A 27,655-nucleotide genomic window follows, 5' to 3' on the forward strand; every position below is an offset into this window, starting at 1 on the left:
ACACAGAATCCGAAGCAGGCTCCAGGCTCTGAGCTGTCAGCACAGAGCCCAACGTGGGGCTTGAACTCCTGAGCCATGAGATCATGACCAGAGCCAAAATTGGATGCTTAACGGACTGAGCCACCCAGTCGCCCCTCTGGGTTTTTATTTTTAATGTGGTTTATGAAGAATGGATCATCTTGTATTTAAAATCAACCATTAAAACAACATTGCAAGTGGTAAGAATATATAGCTTGAGAGCCAACAGTCAATCACAAAGCATAAAGATGGCTTTAAACACTATAACTCAATTATCAGTAATGATTGAATCTGCTGTATGCAACACAATGCTATTAAAAAGAGTTGGACAGTTCTTTTCATTGTAATTGTGAAAAAAAAAAAGAAAAAGAAAAAGAAAAAAAGATGCTGCAGAAATATCCTTTGGCCCCCAGAGGGCGCAAGGCGGAAAGAAGTCAGAGCTGAGAGCTGGATCCCTCCAGATGGGGGCCTCCGACCTTACCAATGCTGCTAAAGAGAATAGGAAAAGAGGTCCACATCCACCTCAGAGGACATTCAATATGGGATTCTAGAAGACATAAGGACTGTCCATATTTAACTCGACTCCTGGTTTTTGAAGTGTAAAAATTGCAAGAATTACAGAAACCTCCTTATCCCCTCTACCTTATAGATAGAAATGGAGTGTGTATGTGAGGATATTAGAGAGAGAAATAGAGAATATTTGAGAGTGCATGCACATGTGTGAGAGAGGGGGTGTGTGCACGTGTGAGAGAAGGGAGTGTGAGAGAGAGTAGGAGGGGGCACACGGTGTTCCAGGCTTTAATTCTCATAAGCAACATAAGAATACCATTGAAAGTATGTGAATTTGGCTAAATTATGCATAAAATTGACAGTTCTAAATGTTCTGCCAAAGGCTAGAGCTGCAGATTTTCCCTTCAAGACAGGAAGCAAAACCCAAGCACAGCCTTTTCCTGTGCTCTCCCTAGTATTTCAGTGACACTTTACTTATGCTTAGGTGCTTGGAAGAGTATTACTAATTGAGCAGGAATTTTTCCTCTTCAATATTTTATTGAAGTGTTTCAAGCAACACTAGTAGCACAATATCCACTATTAAGAACTTTGCACATCAATGTAACTGATACACGATGTCATTCATTTATTGAAATTATCGTTATTGTGAACACATAATGGAAAAATGCTCCTCAAAAGAGGAAGGAGAATGTTGACCATCCATAGGACAAAGCTGTCTTCAAAAGATAAGAGATGTGGGAAATTGTTCACAGTTGGGTTTTCAAGTACATGAGAACAGAGTTCATCTACGTGCATGTATCCACAGGCGCAAGGTTTTGGATAAGGAGGCTCAGGAATGTCTCCAGTTGCTTCCTTGATCTGTATGCAATCAGTCCTCCCTTGTTGGCCCACCGATCCACGCCAGCAGCACCTTCGTTTTCCACGTGGTACACCAGCTGTGGCAAATCAAGCCCCATTTCTGAATTTCTTTGCAGGCATTCTCTTAAGTCTACCATTCCCCCACCCATGGCCCTGAGTATGGCATGAGCCGCACAAGAGTCCCACTTGAACGTGGTATCCTCTGAAAAGATGTAAATGTCAACAAGGCCTTGGACAACACAAAGGCTCTTGTAACCAGCCCCGGCTGCCCGGAATATGCGCTCGCCACATACACGTGACAATGCGGCTTTGATAGTGTCCTTTTCACTCGTACTAATGACCGCTGAAAACGGGTGGGAGCGTTCCGCCTCAGAGCTGGTGTTTTCAGTCATTTGGCTCCGCGCTTCACTGTTCTTTCTTGTAGAGTCAAGACGCTGAAGTGAATGGATGTTGGTATCCATGTAAGAAAGGCCCCAGTAGCACTGTCCTTTCCACCTGCAGAAGAGAACTTTCAGTTTGTGGCCATAGGCTGTCACATTTGTTTTATTACTTATGTTGTTTTCCAACAGGATGATATGAAAAAAGTGTATGAGGCAACAAATCTCAATGCCCTTAAGGCTAGAAATAGGTATCAAGTAGCTAATTGGTTTGTAAAAGTAACTCCTATGCCTGCACGTGTCATGTGGCTGCCAGTTAGGAATGCTGTCAGCATTATCACATCAGTCTAGAACAATGTGGAAACATTTGTGGGATTTCTGGCCTCCAGGAATGGTCTGACCTCTCGTACTTCCATTTTTAAGCTGCTTGTGTTCCATTTTTCCCAACTCTGTGGGAACTCTGGAAGGGAGAGGACATGTCTATAGTTCATGTGGCATCTAGCAGAGCACCTTGCAGTTTCTATCAGCATCCACCAAGCCCCCACTAAAATGATATTTAACCCAGGATTGAAAATAGAAGGAATTTTAATTTAAACCTGCAGACTTTAGTAGGAACACCTTACTGTATCAAGTCATGGTATTGTCATGTGGAGTGATAGATCTTACCTGAGTGTGTTTAGATCTTGTGATACAAAAGGTTGGTTGATGACTCCCATTAGGGGCACTCCTGTCTGTAGGTCATAGACACCAATTAAAATGGTGACACACTGAAGTCCACTGGGGAAGATTCCTTGGTTGGATTTAATGTCAGCAGAACCTTTTATATACTGATAAGTTGAATCTGGAAAAAAAAAAATGAAGCACATTTGTTTGGATTCAGGTAATGATTATTTCAAAGATAATGATGGATACAACTGGAAATGCTGTGCTGTATCATTTCTGTGTTCTACCAATTTGGTAACTGCTGTGGTCTGAATGTATTCTCCCCAAATTCTAACCCCATAAAGGTGATTGTATTAGTAAGTTAGGCCTTTGGGAGATACCTAAGTCATGAGGGTGAAACCTTAATTAATGAGATTAGTGCCTTATAGAAGAGGCTCCAGAGAGATCCTTAGTCCCTTCCACTCTATAAGGACATGGTGAGAAGGTGCCAGCTATGAAGCAGGAAGAGGGCCCTCATCTCACCATGCTGGCACTCCAGAACTTTGAGAAATAAGTTTCTATTGTTTATAAGCTACCTAGTCCATGGTATTTTGTTAGCACAGCCCGAACAGACTAAGAGAGTAATCAGTCAAGTTTTGCCTTTGAGTGTCACTTGTTTCAAATTGTTATTTGACCTCTTGTACTTCCATTTTCAAGCTGCTTGTGTTCCATTTTTCCCAACTCTGTGGGAACTCTTGAAGGGAGAGGACATGTCTGTAGTTCCTGTGGCATCTAGCATAGCACCTCACATACCATAAGCACTCAGATATCCATCATATGTCAAAGCATTTAAAAGCTAATGACTCAGGATGACTGTGGTGGGATTCTTTAGAGCCTCTTACTAATCAGAGGACAAGTATAGTGTGGATGGATGGGAAAATCTCCTTCCAGAAATCTCTCAGGGGTGAAATTACCTTTTTTTTTTTTTGTCCCTCAAATTAAATTTTTTTAAAAATGTTTTATTTATTTTTGAGACAGAGAGAGACAGAGCATGAGCGGGGGAGGGGCAGAGAGAGAGGGAGACACAGAATCGGAAGCAGGCTCCAGGCTCTGAGCCATCAGTACAGAGCGTGACGCAGGGCTCGAACTCACAAACTGTGAGATCATGACCTGAGCCGAAGTCGGGCACTTAACTGACTGAGCCACCCAGGCACCCCTGTCCCTTAAATTAGAAGAGGGAGTCAGTGATGGTGGCACAAAAGGAAGAAATTGATAGTCCTCCTGTGAAAAAGAAGGCAATGAGCTTAAGAGACATACATGCCAGCAGCTGACTGCCAACATCTAGTAGTGAGTTAATACCCAGTTAAGGTGTGCTGTGCAAAAGAGCTGGCTAGCAGAATCAATTCAGGATAGAACCAAGAAACAGGAGATTCTGGTCCCTCAGAAAACCACAACTAATGCTAATTTACCATTGTGTGATAAAAGATTTTGGGAAATCTTAGTTTGCATATGTAATCCATCGACTGAATGTTCTGTAATTCCCTGATGATTAAAGGCACTTCTGTAATGTTATATTAATGTGCTTGCAAGATGGGAGGGTGGGGGCAGGGGGTGCCTGGGAGTGGTCCCAGCTGTATTGGGCACAATGTAGTAGGCAAGTGGAAACGAAAAAAAAAGGAGAGACTCTGCAAATTAATATCCTGGGCATTGTATTAATAGCATCACTGAAATAGACCTACACTGTTAAAACACAGAGCTATAAACTAGGGTTTTACTACAACCATGCCCAAGAAAATAATAGGTAAGATTTACATAGGGCACACAAACTGGGAGTGAATCACATTCAGCTGTGTTACACTGTGTTTTGCTTGACCTATACAGTGGTTTTGACTATTTACTTGTTTAATTGAATTAGTAGTCAGTGGTTAAAAAATGGGAGCTATCACTTAAAAACCTGGAGTTTGGTTTCTCTTTAAAAACCTAAACATCTAGACTGTACTCCTATATGGCAACAATCTGCTAGAGCTGAGTATTCTTTAAATGGCACGTGTGCTCAATGAGTTATAGCTACTATCAGTTCATTATTCTCTCATATTTACCAGTCTGGCCTCTGAAGTCTTTCAAAGCTGAATTAATTCAGCTTTGTGTGTGTGTGTGTGTGTGTGTGTGTGTGTGTGTGTGTGTGTGTGTACGTTAATTCAGCTTTGTATATATATGCACACACAGAGATGGCACACAAATACTTGTGCATTGTAGAAATGTTACAAATATACACATAACAACACATCATCACACGTATACTTTCACTCTTCACTATTCATTTTATAACTCTGAAATGTTAAAATCTTCTAGGAGAATTAAACTACACTCTGAATTTTTATTTTTCCAAGCCTCCTCCCACAAAAGGATTACTAATAAGAACAAATAAAAGCAAACATTCTCCTCTACTTACCTATGGGATCCACCCAGATTCCCAAAATGTCCTGTGGAATGCTGATCTCTATTGAATCCAGAGTTGGGTCAGTAAAAGTGACATCCTGATGGACAACCTTGGCTAATGCTTCAGACACCAACTTGTTACCATTAAGGACTTTGCTAAGGAGCTCTACTGTTTCTTCCTCTGTTGGACACAGTCTCAAGATAATCTTTTCCCCTGGAATAAAGACAAACTAAAAGCCATTACATTTCAAGAGCTCTGGGGGAGAAACAACAACTGAGGGGTGAGGAAGAGCCAAAGCTGTGCACTTAGATTGGGCGAGGGCAGTATGTTCATACTCCTGGTTCCTACCCTGGTTGACTGCCAGAATAACCCAGGCAGCTTCACAAGGTCACAGGTGCCCAGTAGTGGCCGAATTACCTAGTATGACATGAGGGGTAGATTCCAGGTATCAAAGAAACTTCTTCCCAGGAAAATGTCCACAGGGGAACATGCATACAATCTTGCATCTAGTTTAAGGGAGCTCATGAACCAGTTAAGAAACCCTGAATCCCGAGCCCTTGATAATATTTATGTTTTATGCCTTTTGCCTTCTGAATATACACAGGTCACCTTGTTAGTGTTAGAATGTATTATCGAAAAGAAGGGAGGTTTTATCAGCACACGAAATGCTTCTACCTCCCTCTATAAAACTGCTTTTAACTAAAAGGTGTTTATGCTCAGCAAAGTACCATAAGGTGAAGTGTAACTACTCTTTACGTGTGGTAAACTGCATGACTCTAAATGACACACCTAGAAATAGCTCTCCTCTGTGAAACCCACTGGAAATTAGGATGTAAGTAAAGCTACTCATCCAAATGAAACCACAAGTTACCAAATCCAGCTGCTTCACGATCACTTTGAACATGCTTCTTAGACCCTTGGTTAATCTGGTTTCTAGCTCCCAACAGAAGTGAGCAAAGAGGCAAAAATAGGCAACTTAGTAGCAACACAAAGGGACGGCAATGGTGAATATAAACTTTTTAAAAGAAGAAGACATGGCACTTTGGGGCTTTTTAGGTACACAGACAAGTACTCCTAGTGACCCTAGCCATTCCAAGGACTGGCAGCAGCATCACCTGAGAGCCTGTTAGAAATTCAGAACTTCAGGCTCCATCCCACACCTGAGTTTTAAAGAATCCCAAGTGATTCATGTGATCATTAAAGTTTGGGAAACACAGTATGAATCTATTACAATGATGACTGTATCAGCAAGAAACATTCAATTATATTTAGTTAAGTTCAAATTAAATTAGACTGTTGAAGTTGGGGAATCATAATGCTAATCACTGCCACTTAACCAAGCACCTATGACTGGGCTTAGTGAAAGTCATGGGATCAGGCCAAGAAGCAAATCATATCACATCACTCCCGTGCTTAAAATGCTCCAGTGAAGGGCACCTGGGTGGCTCAGTCAGTTAAGCATCTGACTCTTGATTTAGGCCCAGGTCATGAATCTCATGGTTTGTGAGATCAAGCCCCACATCAGGTTTCTCCTTGACAGTGAGGAGCCTATTTGGGATGTTCTCTCTCTCCCTCTCTCTCTGCCCCTCCCCTGCTCACTCTCACACACACTCTTTCTCTCTCTCTCAAAATAAATAAACTTAAAAAAATAAAAAAGAATTTAAAAAAAAAATCTCTAGTGAATTCCCATCACACTTAGAGGAAAATTCAAACTCCTCCTACAAACTTCCACACTCTGTTCCTGCCCCCACTTACCTTATCCATCCCACGTGCCATGTTTCTGTGACCCACCCACAGCACGCTAAACTCATTCTCCCCTTCGGTTCTCAGGAATATGTATGTGGAATGCCTTTTTGCCCCTATAATTCTAGGTAAATAAAATACTAAATTGTTTTTGAGGTAGGCAAGCATAGGACTTCTTATCAGTTAATCACAGGTGTTTTTTTCAACCTTAAGAAGTTTAAATGAGATTTCTCTCAAGGAGTATCATAGAACTAATTGCATCTTAATACACAGCCCACAAAGGGGAAAATTTTCCCAGCGTTAATCCAAAAATTAGTTTTTGCCTTTGTAACTGTGCCTCTAGAGGTTTAACTATTTGTCAGTGATCAGTGATTAAAGTCCACTATTTTAATCTTCTACCTTAAATAAATAAAACACCCAAACTAAACATAATTTGTTTCTCTCTAAGGGATCAGAGATTTTGATATTTTTCTCTCTACCATAAGGGAACATGGAAGTAGATCAACGGACAATCTGGCCCACAGGAAACTAATTAAAGAAGACATAAAATTTGGTATTAAAGGAAACTTTTATTTAATCCAACTTCTTTTACCAAGGTTCTGAGACCAGAGAACTAACGAGGTGAACACGTTTTCTTTACTCAGGAGCACACAGGATTTCAGAGACAGGGCCTCTCTAGATTCTCAACCAAGGTCTATGGACTCCCCAGGAGGTCCATGAATGGGTTTAAAACTTGGACCTAGGGGCACCTGGCCAGTTGGCTGAGCATCCAAATTTTGATTTCCTCTCAGGTCATGGTACCAGCGTCATGGGATAGAGCCCTGTGTCTGGCTCCAAACTGAGCACGGAGCCTACTTAAGATTGTTTCTCGGGGTGCCTGGGTGGCTCAGTCGGTTGAGCATCCGACTTCAGCTCGGGTCATGATCTCAGGGGTTGTGAGCTCAAGCCCCACATCGGGCTCTGAGCTGACAGCTCGGAGCCTGGAGCCTGCTTCAGATTCTGTGTCTCCCACTCTCTCTGCCCCTTCCTCGCTCATGCTCTGTCTCTGTCTCTCTCTCAAGAATAAATAAAATATTAAAAAAAATTTTTTTTAAAAAGATTGTTTCTCTCCCTCTGCCCCTCTCATCTACTCATCTCTCTCTCTAAAAAAGCAAAACAAAACAAAAACAAAAAACAAAAAACCACAAAACTTGAACCTAAAATTGTCTATATAACTGTAAATGTGCATCTTTCTGAGAGGATCTGTAACTTCCATTAGATTCTCAAAGGGCCATGCAACTTCCCCAAACATTATTTAAATGGTACAGATTTATATATAAAATAATACATGTGGACTTGCTAAATACTTACAAGATACTACATCTCTCTAACTTGAATGGCATAATATTCTGAGGTACTCAATGAAGCTTAACATTAAAATATGCTATTTATATGAAAGGCTTACAAACATTCCTTTATTTCTTGATGTCATTGAAAATTACAATACCATATAATAATTAAATTATAAAAATACGTTAGGATTCTTATACTTACCCAAATCATTAGTAAACTCATTGGATTCTTCTCCCAAAATGTTTTTTCCCAAGCCTGGAAACTGAATGATTTAGAGTATGACAAAGAAACAAAAAGACAAAAACAAAGACAAAGCAAAAACCAAAAAATCCCCAAATCCCACATACATGTTCAATTCTGTGCATATTCTCATTTTGTACTTCAAATTAAATAGTACAACTAGATCTGAAATTTAGAAATTTACAATCCCAGAAATCAATCTAGTATAAAAAGTGAAGTCAGGTTGGTTCAGTACTTAGTCTTCTAATATTTTCCTGCTCCTTTGCCCCTCCAGGAAGTTCAAATCATGGTAGAAGTCTGGTTTCCTTATGTTCTGTTGGGTCTGCAGAAGTACTTTAGAAACTTCATCCTTCCACTTACAGGTGATAGAACTAGAATATTTGCAAAGGAGACACTTGAACTGTTGCTCTTCAACAGCACCCTACTGGCTTATGTGAGTTAATGGGATTGACCAAGTACCTAAGACTATGACTTGAGACTGGATAGAAGGGATCAGAGGATGACATTAGATGTCATTGCTTTCATTTTCAGGTGTCTTCCGCACTTGTTGGAGGTATCACGAGACTTCAGGCAAGGAAGGGGATACAGAAAAAAAAGGGGGGTTGGAATATTTTATTGACTGATAATGCATCAAAATAGAATGAAAAAATGGAGCTAAGTAAGAATCTTCTCTCATCCCTTGTATGACCAGGAAGCTTTCAGGGACATTTTGCTTCTGATCCTCTCTGGGGTAAAGATAATTTTTCTCAAAATATGTGCTCAGTTACGATATGCATGATGTTCTCAGGGAACAAAAGCAAGGAAATGCTTCAGATATTTGAACCCAGTCATTTGCAGATGGCCAATAGCTTTAACAACGCCTGCAACCACTTGTTATTTTTTTCCTCTTCTGAAGAACAATCCAAGTCAACAGGGGCTGCCAGTGAGCCCATTCATCCCGAGGCTACAGGATATAAGGGTCATGAAACAAAGCCTCTTATATAGCCAGCAGTGAATGTCATTTATTTGTTCATAAGTCCTGTCATATATTTATCAATGAACAATTACCTCAGCTTGTTATAATGCTTGGGGGCAAATATTAGCCAATAACTGTGCATGTTGATACATTTCTAATGCAGTTGCTCAACCTTCTCTTGCACCCAACTATCTCGATCAGTAACAAAAATAAACTTGCTTCATTTATTGGAGCTAGATATTACAGGGCATGAAAAAGTATAGTTGGCAGAGATTTCAAGGGGTCATTTATTCTCTCTTCCTGCCTATGTTCAAGAATTCATTTAAATGGTTCCAAATGATTCCCAACATTTTGAGAATTTCATAGAAACTATTCCAATATTTTGTACTGCTTCCTGTAATAAAGTTCTATCCTCTCAAATCTTAAAAAAATATGTAATTACTAGATTATCATATAAAGGCAACATAGTATTGCAAAGAGCACAAACTCTGGAGCCAGTCGGCCTGTGTTCAAAAGCCAGCCCTGCTATTTGCTTGCTGTGTAACTTTGGACAAGTTACTTAACCTCTCTGTGCTTCCCTTTTCTCATCCATTACATTGGAATAATAGTTTCTACCTCATAAAATTATTACAATTTTAACATAAAATACAAATATAATATATATTATTTATAATTATTTATATTATTTATAATTATATAATATTATAATAGTTACATAAATTAATATACTTAAAGCCCTTGGAAGTGCCTGACACACAGTGAGGACTCATAATTGTCTGCTAGTGCTATTGTTTGTTATAACTACTTACAAATAGTTTCTTTTCCCAGTCAGCTTAAGATACCTAGAATCACAATCATTGTTAGTTATAAATGTTTTTCTATTATAATAAAGGGAATTTCCAGTATCCAGGACAGTACAAGCCAATAACTGAGGCAACCATTAGATACAAGATTACATCAAAAGGTGGGATATGATATGTCAAGTTAAAAAAAGAACTCAATAAAACAGTATGTTCTCATTTCTACTGAGATCAGTTCTATGTGCCATGCAAACAACTACATATAGACGGAAAATGTTCCTACAAGATTTGGTAAAACATAGCTGTCGTTCTCTCTAGTGTTAGGATTAAGGATTCTTATTTTTGCTTATTTTCCAGAGAACATGTATTATTTATTAAAAAGAAATTCATTGGTAAGTAAAAAGCTCCATGCCCAAATGTTTCTCTTTAGCTGTCAGAATTGTGATTTTTTTTCCCTTATTTGCTTTTCCGTATTTTAAATTTTTTCTGCAATGGACATTTTGGTAATTTTGTAGTCAAAACGAGGGGAGGGGAAAACCCAAGTTGTTTATTAGAATCCTAGGCGCTAGTATTCTGAGGTGGGGAGGGAAAAGGAAAAGGCATGCTATTCTATCGGGAAAAAAACCACAGGGCAATTACCTTGGCTGCGACCTTTCTTACCTTGTTCTCCATATTCTGTTTTATAACTTCCTGTACCAGTACATCAGCCAGGGTCTTGAAATCAACTGCAAACTTCTTGTTCTTTTCTCCCTCTTTCTTTTCTTCTATCAGCAGCTGGAAGAGGGCTTCCTGCTGCCTGCATGCCCGGGCGATGTTGGCAGCTTTCTCAGAGACACGGAGCAGCTCCCGGAGGATATCTGACATTCTGAACCTTGCTTCCAGTGGCGGTGCTGGTGGAATCGGCACCCACCCTCTGGGCTGTCAGCTGGAAAAGTACAAGAATGTGAAAGAGAAAGCGGTTCAGGGAATGATGTCAGGGTGCCTCTGACACTACTAAACAGCCCGTCTGGCAGTCAACCTGGTCGGTTCAACCTATGCGGCTGAACAGCTAGCATACGTCCTAGTCACATCTTCAGTGTGAAAGAGCAGATAGCATCTAAAATATCAAAGTTATTTTTTAATACTTCAAAATGTACTTTCAGTCTCAAAAATCCATTATGCAAAGAATTGAATTCTCAGAGAAGGGAAGTCTTTGAGAATCCTCCACATTATATTTCTAAAGCCCTAGATGGACAGGCAGGTGGATACAAGCACAATGTTAAAAGGAAAACAGAAGTCTTGTAATGACCTTAGAATGATCACACAGGCTCAGTGGCAATGTTGAAGCAGCGCTTTCTTTCACCCTATTGGGGAAGAAGACAGAAGGGGAAGAGGATTTGTCCTTATCCGTTTTAGGGCAACTTTCTAAAGTACTAAGCATCACTTCAGCAAGCACTGTCGTGTCCTACAAGACTCTGAAGCCACGCTTGGGCTAACAGCTAAGCTGTCTTCCAACTACCTTTTTTTTTTAATGGGGAGAAAGAAGTCCCACAATCTGTGCTGCTGTAAAAGTTTAAATAGTAAAGTAAAACACGCAACTTGTTGGGACTTTAAAAGTTCTGGCTTATAAGAAGTATGCTGTCATACCTTGACATAGCAGTTGGGTAATTAGGAAACATTTCTCACTTTTCAGCAGTAGGTGCATTTCACTGAAAGCTCCAACAAGCTTAAAATGCGATGTCATTGTGAGAATTACTGTGAGGATTGTCAGTTTTGTTTTACAGTCAAGGAAACCTGAAGCCTAGAAAGATTGGGTAACTTCTTCAGGGTTACAAAAGACTAAACGGCAGGGCTCTGAGTCAGTCTCATTCACAAGCCCAGGATCTTTATTGTCATAATAAACACTCAATCAACTTCTTAAAAAAAAATTCCCTTCATGGACTCTCAGAGGCTGAGGATTAATATAACAAGGATGTCCTTGCAATGGAGTTAACTGTGAGTGGTCATAGTTGGTTTGTCTTAAGTTTGCCAAAAAAAATGCTATTTTCTTAAGATTATGCATCAACTACCATGAGAAAATATGTGCAACCTCAACAGTAACAGAAGTGAATAAAAACAATGAGATCTCTTCCTTTGCTACTAGGTAGACAAAGCTATTTTAAGCTAGCATTCATTCTTGCAGGTATGGTGAAACAGGTGCAGATGCTCCACTCAGGGACATGCAAACAAATGGGTTTCCAGAGGGGGTTTAAGATAAATGTATCAAGATTGCTACATATGTCACTTATCTTTAGGCAGTAATTCCATTTTGGCTTAATTTGTGTTAAAAAAGTCAGAGTTGGGTTAAGATATATTTGCAAAAGAAGGATTAATATTGTTTACAATAGCAAAAGGTTGAAAATAATCTTAAATATTTGTAAAATGTATGACAGACTACTATGTGGTCCTTAAAATCACGTTTTTAAGGAATATTTGATAATATGGAGATATGTTAATGCTATAGCATTAAGCGGGAAAACCTTATCGCTATGTATATAGTATGATAATATGTTACCAATTTGTGTTTATATGCACACATACACTCTCTAGGTGTGTGTGTGTGTGTGTGTATACATATATATGTATATATGTGTATATATATATATATATATAGAGAGAGAGAGAGAGGAGAGAGCGAGATTGAAAGACCAGTAGGTGATGCCGTACTGGTAGTTATGCAGATATTTAATGGTAGTTATTGAGTACGAGAGTTGTAAATGATTTTTTTATTATGCTTTTCTATAATTTTCAAATATTCTACAATAAATATGTACTATTTTTATAATAAGAAATGACATTCAAAAGTATCTTGGGACAATTAAGCATGAAGGACAATAATTCGTCAATTGGTGGAGACAGTTGTCCAAAGTAGTGCTATGGTAATAACACAAAGAGCTGTCAGGTGGTGGAGAAGATGAAGTTAAAAATTAAACAAAAACACCTGCCTACCTAACTGCCATTTTTCATCTAGGAGTGAGTAATAGTCAAAGATTCACTTTGGTTGACTTGAACCTAAACACTAAGAAAAACAGGGGCGCCTGGGTGGCTCAGTCGGTTAAGCATCCAACTTCAGCTCAGGTCATGATCTCCCGGTTTGTGATTTCGAGCCCCACATCAGGTTCTGTGCTGATAGCTCAGAGCCTGGAGCCTGCTTCAGATTCTGTGTCTCCCTCTCTCTGTTCCTTTCCCTCTCACACTGTGCCTCTCTTTCTCTCAAAAATAAACATTAAAACATTTTTTTAAAAAGTTATATTAATAAGCTGAGGCACTTTAGCTTAGAAATAATTTATGGCACCTGTACACTATAAATTATAAGTTATATGAAATGTGTATATACCTGGATACATACATATCTTGGAATACACATGCCCCAAGGGTATAAATTCAGTAACTCTGATAATATTGATTTCTTTGTAAATGTTCTAAGTAATTGATTATAAGTGAAGAGAAAATAATCAGTGAACCAATAGCATCCAAATAGCTTATCTTAAAAGCAGCATAAAGATTTTAAGGAGTCTAATTTGAAAGCTTTCTAGATAAACAGTATCAGTATTGTCTGTTTCCCTCAACTTTGTTAAAACCAAGTTTGTTTAAAGAAACACTATACCACTGCACTGTTGCACAACCAAGAGACTTTCCCCATGGTGCCCTCAGAACACTCAGGTGAGCTACTTACAGAGCCCACACCACTACCCCTTTCTTCCCACAGAAAGCTCACTCCAGGGATCTGGAGTTTCTCCCCTTTGAACTTGACCTTTATTTCCTCAATAATGACCATTCTCTCACAGCTTGCGCACAGCAGCTTGACCAGCAGGAAAGAAGTATCAGCTATAAACTTCAGTCCTGCAATTAATAGGTGTACAGGTTTTAGGAATTCATCGTAACACAATACTCAGGTTTTTCAGTTCCAAAGTTATCCTAGAGTCCAACCTTAATCACTCTTTCTTCTGACCCTGGGCAACACTATCATATTTTGTTAAGCTCCGGACTGAATGCCCAGTTTCAACTTTGGACTATGCTTTCTCCAGCCATCCTATAGAACCCAGCACTGTTTACCTTTCTCCAGGATCCTAGCTTCCTAAAAAATCTCTCACAACTATCATTATCTACATGCAAAACTTTCTGATTAATTTGCACAACTAGCCTGCTACTTTCTGGCTGAATGGACCATTTCCACCATACAAACTGAACCAACATTCTCTGTGCTTCTCTTCAAACTGCTTCCATGTATCTCTCACCATCTGCCCTCAACTCAGGTCACTCAGGCCATTAGCCTGAGGGGAGCACTGAACAATTCATCCTCACCTTGAGTGACTCAACTGGAATAACTCAAATTGTCTATGGAAAAACTGAGGTCTACACTTGCTGAATTTCTTCAGGATTATCAATAACTCTTAAAAACACTTGTGGAAATTATCTTTCAGATGCTTTTTTTAAATGTTTATTTTGAGAGAGAGAGAGAGCACACACGAGTTGGGGAGGGGCAGAGAAAGAGAGAGAGAGAGAGACAGAGAGAGAGAGAGACAGAGAAAGAGAGAGAATCCCAAGCAGGCTCTGTGCTCTCAGCACAGAGTCTGACTCGAGCCTCAATCTCACAAGCTGCAAGACCATGACCTGAGCTGAAATCAAGAGTCAGATGCTTAACTGACTGAGCTACCCAGGCACCCCTCAGATGATTTTTAAAAACAAGTCTACATACTCATTTTTTAACCTAAGCTAGTTTTATTTAAACATTTCAAATGCCTTAAATGAAAATTATTACGGACTCATGATTAGTAAGTTATGACATTTACCATAATTTAATAGCCTTCAATAAAGAAGAAATTATTTTTGATTAGTATTTCTTAATAGTTGTTCTGAGAACCACCTGTATCAGAATTAACCAAGGTGCCTACTAAAAAGACAAATTCCTGGGCTCCATCCAAACTTGGTGAATCAGAATCTTTAGGGAAAGGGCCTAGGAATCTATATTTTTGTCAGCCTCCTAGATGATGCTGACCACTGAGGTTTTTTTATATATTTTTTTCAATGTTTATTTTTTGAGAGACAGAGACAGAGAATGAGCTGGGTAGGGGCGGGGGGGGGGGGGGCGGTGCGGTTGGGAGACACAGAATCTGAAGCAGGCTCCAGGCTCTGAGCTGTCAGCACAAAGCCCGACGTGGGGCTTGAATTCACAAACCATGAGATCATGACCTGAGCCAAAGTCCGATGCTTAACTGACTGAGCCACCCAGGCTCCCCTGATCACTGAGATTGAATATCTACTATTCTTCAGGCCCACTTCTTCTTCTTCAACACCATTCTGGCAAGTCCATGGGGGCTGGCACCTGGTGGCAGATATCTTGGGGGAACCATGGAGGTGCAAGAGTTCCTCTATTGGTTATCCATATGCAGAGACAGGGCCAAGTTAAAATAACAGCTAACATGTATTGGGTGCTTACTGTATGCCAGGTATCCTTCTAAGCACTTTACATATATTATTTATTTAATTTTCACAAAACCTTATGAAGAAGGTACTATTATCTCTGTTTTACAGATAAAGAGACTGAGGCACAGGAGGTTAAGTCGTTTGTCCAAAATCACACAGCTAGGAAGTGACTGTGACAAGATCCGAGTCCCAGGAAAATGGCAGTAGCTCTATTAGCCAGCACCGTAGCCAATACAATTCTTTCATAAATTCTTACCTGTTAAGTCGGGGGAAAAGTAATTATTGGGTAAATAATCATAAGTATATTATTACTATAAGGTACATTATATAGCAAAAAATGTAGAGAAACACACCTAGCTGACAGCTGTCACTAATTTGACTATTAAAAATCACTATCTGACACTTGACTTCCTTTGTACTCTTAGAAAAACCTTTCCCCAGCTGATCTTCAATGTATACCATCTTTGCTGGAAAGTAAAATTTCATCCATCATATTCTACTGATGTCTCACTTAAATGGCTGTGTTGGCATCAGCGGGAAGGGCTTAGCTCATTCCAAATATCTAATTCCTGTTGCATCAGTTTGCTAGGGTTGCCAGAACAAAATGCCACAGACGGGGTGGCTTCAACAACAGAAATGTATTTTCTCATAGTTCTGAAGTTCCAGGAGCAAGGTGTCCACATGTTTGGTTTCTCCTGAAGCCTCCCTCCTTGATGTGCAGATGACCACCTCCTCGCTGTGTCCTCCTATAGCCTTTCCTCTGTGCATGAACATCCCCGGTGTCTCTCCCTCTTTTTATAAAGACACCAGTCAGATTGGATGAGGGCTCATCCATATGATATCATAAACCCTAATGATCTCTTTGAAGACCCTGTCTCCAAATACAGTCACATTATGAGGTACTGGGGGTTAGGACTACAACATGCACATTTTGAGGGAATACAACTTATCACCCAACACCTCTCCTGAAGGAGAGACCTTGATAATCTTAGCAAATGTCAACAAAATCTATTCCTTCATCTTTTGTCTTCTGGCCAGATAGTAAAGATGGAGTAAGGTACTTTGCCCCGTCTATATGGTCAATAAATTTAATTCTGTGAGTCAGTCTTTCCTAATAGGAGGTACTCATTTTAACAGCCAAATCATTAATGATACAGTGAACATTGAAATAACCTCCTGTAAGCCTTACTCTGGGACAACCTACTTCAAGGCACATTTGAGCAGAACAGGTTTGAAGAAGTTATATTCCTCACTATCTCAGACCAAATGTATGTCAACACAATAGTGTATCGCAATGTCAGACAGAAATGGTCTCTTTAGCTTTTGGGGGATTTTTTCATCCCCAGTTGGAGAAATATTGAATACACTGAAGTGGGTGAAAAAACTGTTCTTAAGACTTTTCATGGAAACCAAATCTCTACACAGACAAAACTCCATTTTAATTCCTAACCATCCTGTCATCTCATCAGAACACCAGTATTTTAAAAATCACATTTGAATAATATATGCATATTTCAGATGTGATAAACAGTACAGTGGGAAAGACACAGGCTTTGGAGACAAACTTGGGATCAAAACCTGGCTTTGCCATTAACTAGCTGTGGGGCATCAGGTAATTTACTTACCCCGTCTGAGCCTCTCTCCTCATCTGTGATATGAATATAATACTTAAAGTGCAGGGACACTGTGAAGATCAAATGAGATATTTCTGGAAAAGTACCGAGCACAGAGCTTTGCATATAGTAGATAACAAAGGACAGCTATGACTATTAAATACAACTTCACAGAAATACAGTCACGTGTCCTTCCTTCAGAAAATAAGAGGTTGGCAACTTTATATGGGTCACCAAAATCTTTTCTGAAAATTTACTAGTCCATTAAATCCCAAAGGCTGGGAGCTACTTGTCATTCTCTGAATGACCCAGATAAACTTCCTTTATGCAGGCCAGATCTGATTGCTTCAGTTTCTGGGCGTCTGAGTGGAAACTTGGCTCCTGGAGGCTGCATGACTACTCTGACATCATGGTAGGCCCTGTATGGATGGCTTGAGAGGATCATTATACTGTCGAGGGGGACATTTTGTCAGGATATTTTATGGGGATTCTAGGGCCCAAGTGTGTTCTTTTTTGTGTGAAGAGCCTGGTTGTACCAGGAACTGGCCTTGCCCCTTAGCTGTTTACAGTGACAGAAGTGTGACGACATAGATAAGGGCCCTCAGCAAAACAGAACTGCTAATGAGTAAGCAAGTAGATCAAAGCATTTCTGTTGACATTCCTTTCTTCCTGCAGATAACTTCATACACAACTTCTACAACTTCTAGGGAACCTACATTTTGTCCAATGTACAATGACTCCCCACCCCACCGCCACCATTCACATCCTGAATTTAGTTTCTCGCTCATCCTCTGAAGGTTGACAGTTGGAAGCTGTTGTGTGGTGGCCATGCCTGACAGCTATTGCTGTTGGGGGGAAAGGCCAGACGTCCATGAAATACCTGGGTGTTTTACAAGAAATGTGTTTGTGGAGACTTCTCTCAAGGGGGTGCAAATGTCCAGGAGTCTCCCTAGGTGGGCACATGCTGAGGGGCTGACCAAGGCTTCACTTAGTGCACAGTTGTAGGGGAAACACAGACCTTGTTCTCCCTCTATTTCCTGCTTAGGACTGCTTTAGGGGCTAGTGGAGAGAATGGCGGCTTCCCTGGCAGAAGGGATAGGGCAGAACAGAAGTGGACCCACATAAAGTATGGCGGGGTCTCAGTTGGCTCAGTTGGAGCAACCAGTGAGGGCTAAAGAGCAACTTGGTAAAAATAGCCTCTCCTGATGCCCCTATGAATCTTTCGTCGGCCCATCTGGTTACCTAGGCCACAGGGGAACTGTATCATAAGCATTACGAGGTATTTAAATACTACCTTTTAGCTAACTGGAAATTAAATTATCTTTCTAGTGGCTAAGCTGTATTCAACTTTCAGGTATTTGTCAAACATTTCTCAGAATCCATTAAGAAGTACAGTGTGAGACCATCTATATTTTTTTTACTTTGAACTGTTATTTTACTTTGTACTATGTGATATTGCTGTCATCAATTCATAGGTTCTAAGTTTAGCATTTTCATAATTGATTTCCCACTATCTGTCCATTTACTCCCATGCTCTGGGCAGATTACTAATTTGTAAATGCTGTTCCCTCTGGTTGATGATGCCTTTCCACCTGCCTTCTATGCCTAATGTTTACTTACTTTCTCACAATCAGTTCACGGGCAAAACAAACAAACAAACAAACACTTGAACAGATACTTCATAAAAGAGGATATTTAAATGGTCAATAAACATATGGAAAGATATTCTATCTCAGTAATCAGGAAAATACAATTTAAAATCACAACAGGACACCACTGCCTATTCGATGGATGGAATAGCTCAAATCAAAGACTAACACTTTCCAGTTTTGGTGAGGATTTGGAGCAATGAGACTCTTATACACTGGGGTGTGAATGAAATTGGTAAATCCAGTGTTGGAAATTACTTCTAAGTTGTTGAATATAAGCATAGTCTGTGATCCAGCCATTTCCCTTGTAGACATACACCCTACAAAAATTCATGCATGTATGAATATGAAAGACAGGCATGAGAATATTTATGATTGCATAATTTGTGGCAAGTTAACACTAGAAATAAGCCAAACAACCATCAATCATAAGATGGAACAAACTATGGCATGTTCACATAAGTAGATCTACATAGCAGTGAGAATGAATGAATTACTGCTCTAGGAAACAAGGTGGATGCATCTCACAGACACACACTGTTGAAAGAAGTCAGCCACGAAATATACATACTGTGCAATGTAATGTATTTGAAGTCTGAAAATAGGCAAAACTAACTTACGGTATTAGAAGTGACAATGGTGGTTCCTCTTGGAGAAGAAGGAGAGGTTACTGATGGGGGGACATGATGGGGGCTTTTAGGCACTGGTAATGTTCTGGATCTGAGTGACAGTTGCATGAGTCGGTTGACTTTGTGTAAATTCATCAAGCTATGCACTTTGAACCTGCATACTTTTCTGCATGTGTTTCTAATTCGATAAAAAGTATTTTTTAAAAGGGGAGGGCAGGGAGAAAGAGAGAGAACAGTCAGTTCAGCAGTTGGCTCCTACAGGAACCATGCCTGACCCTCCTTCTTGTGCACCTGGAGCACAGAGGCCAGCCAAATCTGTGTTCCATCTCACCAACACCAGTACATTGGTTTGCCTGTCTAGGTTCTGTCTGGCAGGAGATTTAAAGGTGTGTGGTTTCTGGGGTACTTGGCTGCCTCAGCCAGTAGAACGTGCAACTCTTAATCTTGGGGTCGTGAGTTCGAGCCCCACTTTGAATGTAGAGATTGCATAAAAATAAAGCTTTTAAAACCCAAAACTTTGGGGCACTTGGGTGGCTTAGTCAGTTGAGTGTCCAACTTCAGCTCAGGTCACAATCTCTCAGTTCATTAATTAGTTCCAGCCCTGTGAGCCTGCTGCCAGCAAGGAGCCCGCTTGGGATCCTCTGTCTCCCTCTCTCTCTGCCCCTCCCCTACTCTTGGGTGCGCGCTCTCTCTCTCTCTTAAAAATAAACATTTTACAAAAACCCGAAGTTTTAAAGGTGTGTGGTTTCTTATAACTCTTAGCACATATCTCAGAAGTATTTAATAAAGTCATCTGATGCATTTTCTCTGAGCTTTGTAAATACAGAGTTCGTCCTTGTAATATTGTTTATTGTGCTTGGCTTTTATCAGCAACACCTAGGTGCTGTTAGGCATGTGGGACTATATTTATTCATATAAAAATCTGCATATATTCTGTATTCATTTACAAAAACAAATCAAAGCTGTATCTGGATGACTAGCACTGAACCACCTTTGTGCCACATCAGAATCTGAGGTTATGCTTTGTCATCCAGAGGTGACCTATCTTGACACGATGAATTTAGTCGATTAAAAGACCAGAATACTAAGTTTAACTTGATTTCGTTAGGCAAGACATTAAATATGGGATATGTAAATCCATCTATTTAACCTTAACATTTCTCCCTCCCTCCTTCATTACCTTCAGATGGCATTTACATACATGCTGCTTCCAAGCTGGTCAGCCTACCTCACCCTAGCCCTATTAAGGCTACTATTGGACCACAGTAGTCCACATTTTTCTCACTGATGCTACTTACAGCAATAGACCACAAAAATGTCCTCCATTTCCAATGTTCTGGTAGCTTATAAATGGGATCTTGTGCTGAAGCAATGCTTTCCGGATTAGTAAGATCAAGAACTAAATGGGATGCTTGTTTAAAAATACAGATTTTTGGACTTTGCGCCTGGATACATTGATTCAGGAGATCTAGGCTGAGGACAGGGAACATTGCTCAGCAGATCCTTATCTGATAATTTAAGGAAACATGAAGTGCACCAGTCAACTCTGTGTCTGGCTGTTCACCTGGAAGCAGAACAGGGAATCCTATATATACTGCAGCCAAGAATGATGGGCCTTGGTTGGCTAAAGGGTCAATTTATGTTGCCTTTTTTTGTAAAGAAAATTAAATGCTGGGGGGGAAACACAACTTGATCTACCTAATAAGTATTTCATATTAGCATAATACTTGAATAAAATATGCATTCAAAGACTTCCCAGTATTCATTTGAAAACTATGAATTCCATTCAGAAATAATTTTAAATTTGATAGTGACCCTTTTTTTAAGCCTCTTCACCATAGTTAGGAACATTTTCACTAAATAGAAACCCTAGTCATTTGGATAGTTTTCTTTCTTCTAAGTTTCTTTTTTTTTTTTTTTAATTTTTTTTCAACGTTTTTTATTTATTTTTGGGACAGAGAGAGACAGAGCATGAACGGGGGAGGGGCAGAGAGAGAGGGAGACACAGAATCGGAAACAGGCTCCAGGCTCCGAGCCATCAGCCCAGAGCCTGACGCGGGGCTCGAACTCACGGACCGCGAGATCGTGACCTGGCTGAAGTCGGACGCTTAACCGACTGGCTGAAGTCGGACGCTTAACCGACTGCGCCACCCAGGCGCCCCCTTTCTTCTAAGTTTCAACTGTATGTTTAAACTTCTATACGGTCAAGGATGTGTTTAGAACAATCATGGAGTCACAAATGAAACCTGAATTCCCTCAAAATATGAAAAATAGAAGCAGATTCAGTGTAACTATCTTAACCATAGGAAAGAATATATTTTTTTAAATGTTTTATGTATTTATTTAGAGAGAGTGCACGAGAGTGGGTGAGGGGTGTAGACAGAAAGGGAGAGACAGGATCCCAAGCAGGCTCTGTGCTGTCAGCACAGAGTCCGACAAGGGGTTCGACCTCACAAAATGAATGGTGAGATCAGGACCCCAGTCGAAACCGAGAGTCAGATATTTAACTGGCTGAGCCACCCAGGTGCCCCCAAAATAAATATTTTTAAGAATACAAATGTAATGTATAATTCAAAGCAGAAAGAAAAGAGACAAGATGTATGGCTTGTAGAAGAGTCTTTTCCAGGAGAAGAGTATTTATAGTGATGATAACTGTTACTCAGAATCCAGTCTTACTAATCTTCAAATCGGTTCCAATGTTTCCATTCAGAGGTAGCATTTTTCAATTATTTTAACTTTCTTTCTCAAACCTGCAACACTTGCTTTTGGCACCAACTCATTCAACACTTGTCTTTTATTGGCTGCATGGGCTTCGTGGGTGTGTAGCAGAAAGAGCTTTCGTTTAGGCCATAGGAGAGCTGGTTCTTAGGCCCTGCTTTGCCTCTATCCAACCAGGTGTGAAACCTGGGCCACAAGCTCAGGGATTTGTTTTCCTTATTTTTGTAAATATGAAAAATGAAAGCAGGGACAGAGAGCTTAAAGGAGATTTGTATGGTGTGTTCTAGTTCAAAACTTCCCTGTTTTTTATATCTATTTTCCAAATCAAAAGAGGTTGGGGAATATTATCCAGCCTTAAAAAGTAATGAAATTCTGGTACATCCTACAACATGGATGAACCTTGCAAACGTTAGGCTGAGTGAAATAAGCCGGACTCAAAAGAACAAATATTGTATGATTCCACTTATATGAGGTACCCAGAGTAGTCAAATTCATAGACAGGAAGTGAAATGGTGGTTTGAGAGGCTGGAGGGAGAGGAGAATGGGGAGTTATTGTTCAGTGGGTCCAGAGTATCAGTTTGGGATGAGGAAAAAGTTCTACAGATGGAGAGTGGTGATGGTTGGTTAACAATGAGAACGTACTTAATGCCCGTGAGTTATACTCTCAAAAATGGTTATAATGGTAAATTTCATGTTATTACAGTTTTTAAAGAGTAAAAAACAAAATTTTAGGTTCAAAAAATGCACATTTTAAAAGCTATTGCTATTTATCATCTACCTAATGAGGGCATAATAAATATTTGTTGAATGAAAAGAAAATGAGGCTGGGAAAGGGGCATGAAAATTGGGTTGAAAGAATGGGCACTAGGCTATTTGTCTTGAAGCTGATTTTTTACAGGAATCACACGGATTTTTAATACTTGGATTATATTTTCATATGCAATGGTTTGGGTGTGGGTGAAGGAGCTAATGAATGTTATGAGGAGGGCCTACGCCCCCTCCAAGCCAGCCCTTCATGTATCATTGTTCTCTCTCTAATGGGCTATAAATTCCTTGAGAGTAAGACACACATTTTTTTCAATGTCCCTTGTAACACACAGGGGGAGTTTTGTAAGTTAAGTTAATTGACTAATTTTCATTCCACTGGAGACAAACATGTTTAAATGGATTTTCTTCCACCAAAATTAATCTGTCAAGGATTACTCATTATGTAAATTTTCAAATTATAACTGTTAGGAGAAATGTGATTCAAAGGAGTTCTTTATTGATCTTTTTAGAAAATCGCTATTATTTTTTATTTCTGTGATGATAAGTAACATGACCCAAATATATTCTCTGAATATTACAGTAGGAAAGCAAGGTCATAGATCACGTTATGTATCATTTTTTTGCAGGCTGGGTGTAGCAGCCTACCTCCTGTCATTCTACTTCCACGTTATAGAGGCAAAAGTTGATTTTTAACAGATATTGACAGATGTTGAATAAATCAATACCAAAAACTGAATGTAACATTTGCTTTTAAAGGAACACAAACTAATAAAAGAATATAGTCCTTTTATTCAAAAAGTTCAAACTAGTAAAAAGACATAAATGGCTCATTAAAGCCAACATGTAAAAATTATTCTGCATGCTTGCTAATCGTACAACCCTAGATAACTATCTAAGTTGGTTAATATTTATCTTCCCAATCTGATTCTTTATTTCTATCTCCCCATTCTTTGCTATTAATGATGCTTACCATCAGCCATGTTTGTAAAACAGAGCTTTCTTATTCCCAGGTCAAATTGGGACTATATGTGATTGATTATATGTGATTCTTACAAATTCCCAGGAGAAAAACAGATGTTTTCTAGAATTTGGAAGATCAGATACTATTTAAAAAGCAATTGATAATGAAAAATTATGACATCACTATAACTAAACTAGGTTCTCCTTAAGCAATATTAAAAGAACAGTTTCTGGGGCACCTGGGTGGCTCAGTCAGTTAAGTGTCTGACTCTTGATTTTGGCTCAGGTCAAGATCTCATGGTTCTTGCGATCAAGCTTCTCATGGGGGTCTGCACTGTCAGAGCCTCCTTGGGATTCTCTCTCCCTCTCTGCCTCTCCCCTGCTGCATGGGCATGTGCACACACACTCTCTCTCTCTCAAAAGAAATAAACATTAAAAAAAGAGAACAGTTTGCTTTGATCATTTGAATTTAACTCCTTTGCTGTTTTTTTATTTTTTTTATTTTTTAAATGTTTATTTTTGAGAGAGAGAGAGACAGAGTGTGAGTCGGGGAGGAGCAAAGCGAGAGAGGGAAACACAGAATCCAAAACAGGCTCCAGGCTCTGAGCTGTCAGCAGAGTCTGATGCGGAGCTTGAACTCGGGATCGGCAAGATCATGACGTAGGCTAAAGTTGGATGTTCAACTGACTAAGCCATCTGGGCGCCCCTAACTCCTTTGCTATTAATTACAACTCTCATTAGCATTGCACTCTGTAAAGAAAAGGATACGTTCAAGTATCTATTGATAAAGTTAGCAAACATTTACATTAATTTAAACTTGGATAATAGATTTTAAATATTTAGTTGATTAAAAATAAAAATAAGCTAGCAAACAAACCTCCTCCTCCCCTCAAAAAACAAAATACAACAAAACAAGAGAAATAAAGAAAAGGAAGGAAGAGAGAAGAAAAGGACAGAATACTCTGACACTTTCCATTGTGGTAATTCATCTTGACAAATTCTTTTATAGATATTTAATATTCTATTTTGTTAATTTGTTTTTATATATAATTTACCATGTTTTATGCCCAGGTAAAGTTTTTTTTTTTCTTTTTTGGATGGAGTTAGGTCATTTTAGTAAAAGTTATAAATAAGTTATTAAAATGTGTGTGCTTATCTTCCCTATTTAGGAACACAAAAGGGGCAGTAAAGAAATCTGTTACATGAAAGAGAAATGATCAAACACAAGAATTTGCTGTAGATTCCTAGTCACAGTAATCTACATTAAAAGCCCATTAATAAAATGTTCCTATAACATTAAAGGACTTGAATTAACATTGCATACCACATAAAAGAGACTAAACATGCAAAAATGTTTGTTAGATTCAATCATCAGGAGGCTTGACTACAAAAGGATATAAAAGTTTCAGATTTCCTAAATGGGTGACTTCATCACATTAATAAAACCATAGCTTCCATCTAAGACCATTTTATGTACAGGAATGAGGATAGGTTATGTCACCTACTCATTCCAGCAATAGTTATTTCCCACTTGTGTTTCCCATCCTTGCCTTTTTCGTTTGTCTTTTTAAAATTTTGTCATTTTGACCTATTTGAAGTATCTTCTTTCCCTTAGAGATTCTGATTCAAGAAGTTCCAAGCTGCAACCTGGGAATCTTTAAACCACTTTTGTTGCCCCCTCCCCTGTGTGCCTGAGGTATTTTTTTTTTTTAACTAGGCAAATCTGGGAAACACTATGCTAATCATGAGATGGGAAGAAAAATGTTGTCAACCCTGCTTTTATTTCTAAACCCTAAACCAAACAAAAACATCAGTGTACAGAGTTTTTTTTTTAGCTTCATTTAAAGATTCAAAATATTTTAATAAGGACATTTATTAAGAACACATCCAGAAAAAGTTCTCATATACACCATCCTCATCTTTAATAAAGGAGGAAGACACTTGTTATTAATCACTTTATATGATGTAATTATCTTAAAAAATTTTTTTAGCATGTATTTATTTTTGAGAGACAGAGGGACAGCATGAGCAGGGGAGGGGTAGAGAGACATGGAAACACAGAATCCAAAGCAGGCTCCAGGCTCTGAGCTGTCAGCACAGAGCCCTACGTGGGTCTCAAACCCACGAACCAGGAGATCATGACCTGAGCCGAAGTCAGACGCTGAACCGACTGAGCTACCCAGACGCCCCAATGTAATTATCTTTACACAATTTATCTACAAGATGGAATAGAATAAGACATTTTCTAATTGTTATCAGAGAGAAATAAAAGGAGAAATACATACATAATGAATAACCTTATAACTTTTGTTTCACAGTCCTTATATGCCCAACAAGACATATTTTCTTTCTTTTTTATTTTTCAGGAGTACCACAAGTACAGTCATAATTTAAATCTGTAATGAGGTATTTCACATCAAAGGGCAAGTCCAGGCTGCAATTTCCAAGCATGCAATTTCCAAGCATGCAAGCACGGTTTAGTTCAAAAGCATGAAAAGAAATGGTAGCTTATTCCATGCAAAAAGTGTAACTTTATGCAACTTACATAATCCTCTTTATGACCAAGAACTAATTTAAAGAGTAGTATAAAAATCCACAAAAGCTTAAAAATAAAGTCGGCTCTAAATAATTCAATAAGTATGTTTTGAAAAAACGAACTTTTCCCCTGCCTTTATCTTTTCTTTATATTCCCTATTTTTAAAGTAAAAAATGAGATCACTTAGCTAATTCATCACTCAATAGTAGTTCAGTGGATTATTTTCACCATTAGACTGTTATCCGGCTGAGTGGGGCTGATCCTCATCAACTTCTTTGGTTTCAAAGTTAGGAATCACAGGAAAAGGGCCAAAAAAATGTTTTATTTTCAATATGTGGGATTCACTTAAGTGGTCTGTCCATACAGCCTTAACCCACTGTTCTTTTGAAGTGAATGCCATTCAAACAGAGGGCAAACTTCTGCTTATTCAATGCCTTAAAATTAGCTTTACAACTGGAAATCTCCAAAATACACACCTTAATTGTTCGTATGTATTTTTCATGGATGTACTAAATAATCTAGGGATTTTTTTCATGCTCTTTGTGTCTAACAGCGTATAGGATTCGGCCAAATTAAATTTTTCCCACTTACTATTCTGGCCACACCACCTATCTATGCACATGTCACAAAACCGCCCTTCCAAATGCAGAGAATTAAAAGCAAGGAAGTAAAGACTTTTCTAAATATAGCCCTCATCATGTTTATTTTACACTCATCTAGTAGGTCACCAGCAGCAGCCAGCAGCAACGGACACTTCGAAGCATCTCCCAAAGCAAAACCAAGGGGCGCTGGACAGCTACGCCATCTACCTGTTGAACCTGGGCCACTGCTCTCCGCAACTGTCAGGTCAGCTTCTTCGATCTAGAAATGCTCAAGATCGGTTTGTTTTTGTTTTTGTTTTTGTTTTTGTTTTTAACAAAGTTGTTGGCTAACCTTTCTTCCCACCCTCTGCTTCTTTCGGGTCATTTCTGCAGGGCGGAGGGGGCGGAGGGAGCCGCGGGAGCCGCGGGAGCCGCGAGCTACTCGGCCCGCCGGGCTGCAGCCGCGATGCGGGCGGGCCGGGTGGCAGCCTGACTGCTGCGGACAGAGGTCGTCACAGGCCGGGCGGAGAAGCACGGAGCCTCCCGGCCCCGGTTTACTCACCTACCGTCCGCTGGGGCGGTGGGGCGCGTGCCTTCCGCCCAGCCCGGGGACCCAGATCCGAGGAGTGGGGAGGCGGTGGCGGCGAGGCGAGGGGCACGCAAGAAGGAAACCGTATTACCTAAGCCGGGGATGCGGAGCGAAGGAGGCTGCAGCCTTTCCCTCCAGAAACGGAAGAGGCGGGGGAGGAGGAGGAGGAAAATGCGGCGGCGGCGGCGGAGGCGGCGGCGGCGGGCGCGGAGGCTGGCGGAGGGGCTGCAGGCGGCTGGCCGCAGGCTTAGC

General features: G+C 39.8%; 2 protein-coding genes across 7 annotated transcripts in view; one reads left to right on the forward strand and one right to left on the reverse strand.

Moving 5' to 3' along the window:
* Positions 1-1,129: 1,129 nt before the first annotated feature.
* Positions 1,130-27,607, reverse strand: INPP1 (inositol polyphosphate-1-phosphatase). Of its 6 annotated transcripts, XM_019462206.2 has the most exons (7): positions 27,377-27,607; positions 11,204-11,258; positions 10,576-10,840; positions 8,122-8,182; positions 4,858-5,058; positions 2,430-2,604; positions 1,130-1,881 (listed from the first exon to the last, which is right to left on the reverse strand). In XM_019462206.2, the coding sequence occupies exons 3-7, from the start codon at positions 10,777-10,779 to the stop codon at positions 1,314-1,316; spliced, it is 1,209 nt and encodes a 402-aa protein (XP_019317751.2). In that variant the 5' UTR covers positions 10,780-10,840; positions 11,204-11,258; positions 27,377-27,607; the 3' UTR covers positions 1,130-1,313. The 6 variants fall into 6 exon arrangements, with proteins under 6 accessions (XP_019317751.2, XP_019317770.2, XP_019317760.2 ...); XM_019462225.2 differs by lacking the exon at positions 11,204-11,258 and having other exon boundaries at positions 27,495-27,607; XM_019462215.2 differs by lacking the exon at positions 11,204-11,258 and having other exon boundaries at positions 27,381-27,607.
* Positions 26,862-27,655, forward strand: part of HIBCH (3-hydroxyisobutyryl-CoA hydrolase) — a 114,868-nt gene continuing 114,074 nt past the window's right edge. Inside the window, 2 exon segments of the mRNA XM_053906907.1 lie at positions 26,862-26,924; positions 26,926-27,113. Of these exon segments, the coding sequence (XP_053762882.1) occupies positions 26,877-26,924; positions 26,926-27,113 (236 nt within the window). The 5' untranslated portion in view covers positions 26,862-26,876.

This window comes from Panthera pardus, unplaced genomic scaffold (genome assembly GCF_024362965.1).
Source record: "Panthera pardus isolate Hobbes unplaced genomic scaffold, ASM2436296v1 HiC_scaffold_10, whole genome shotgun sequence".
NCBI classification, from domain to species: domain Eukaryota; kingdom Metazoa; phylum Chordata; class Mammalia; order Carnivora; family Felidae; genus Panthera; species Panthera pardus.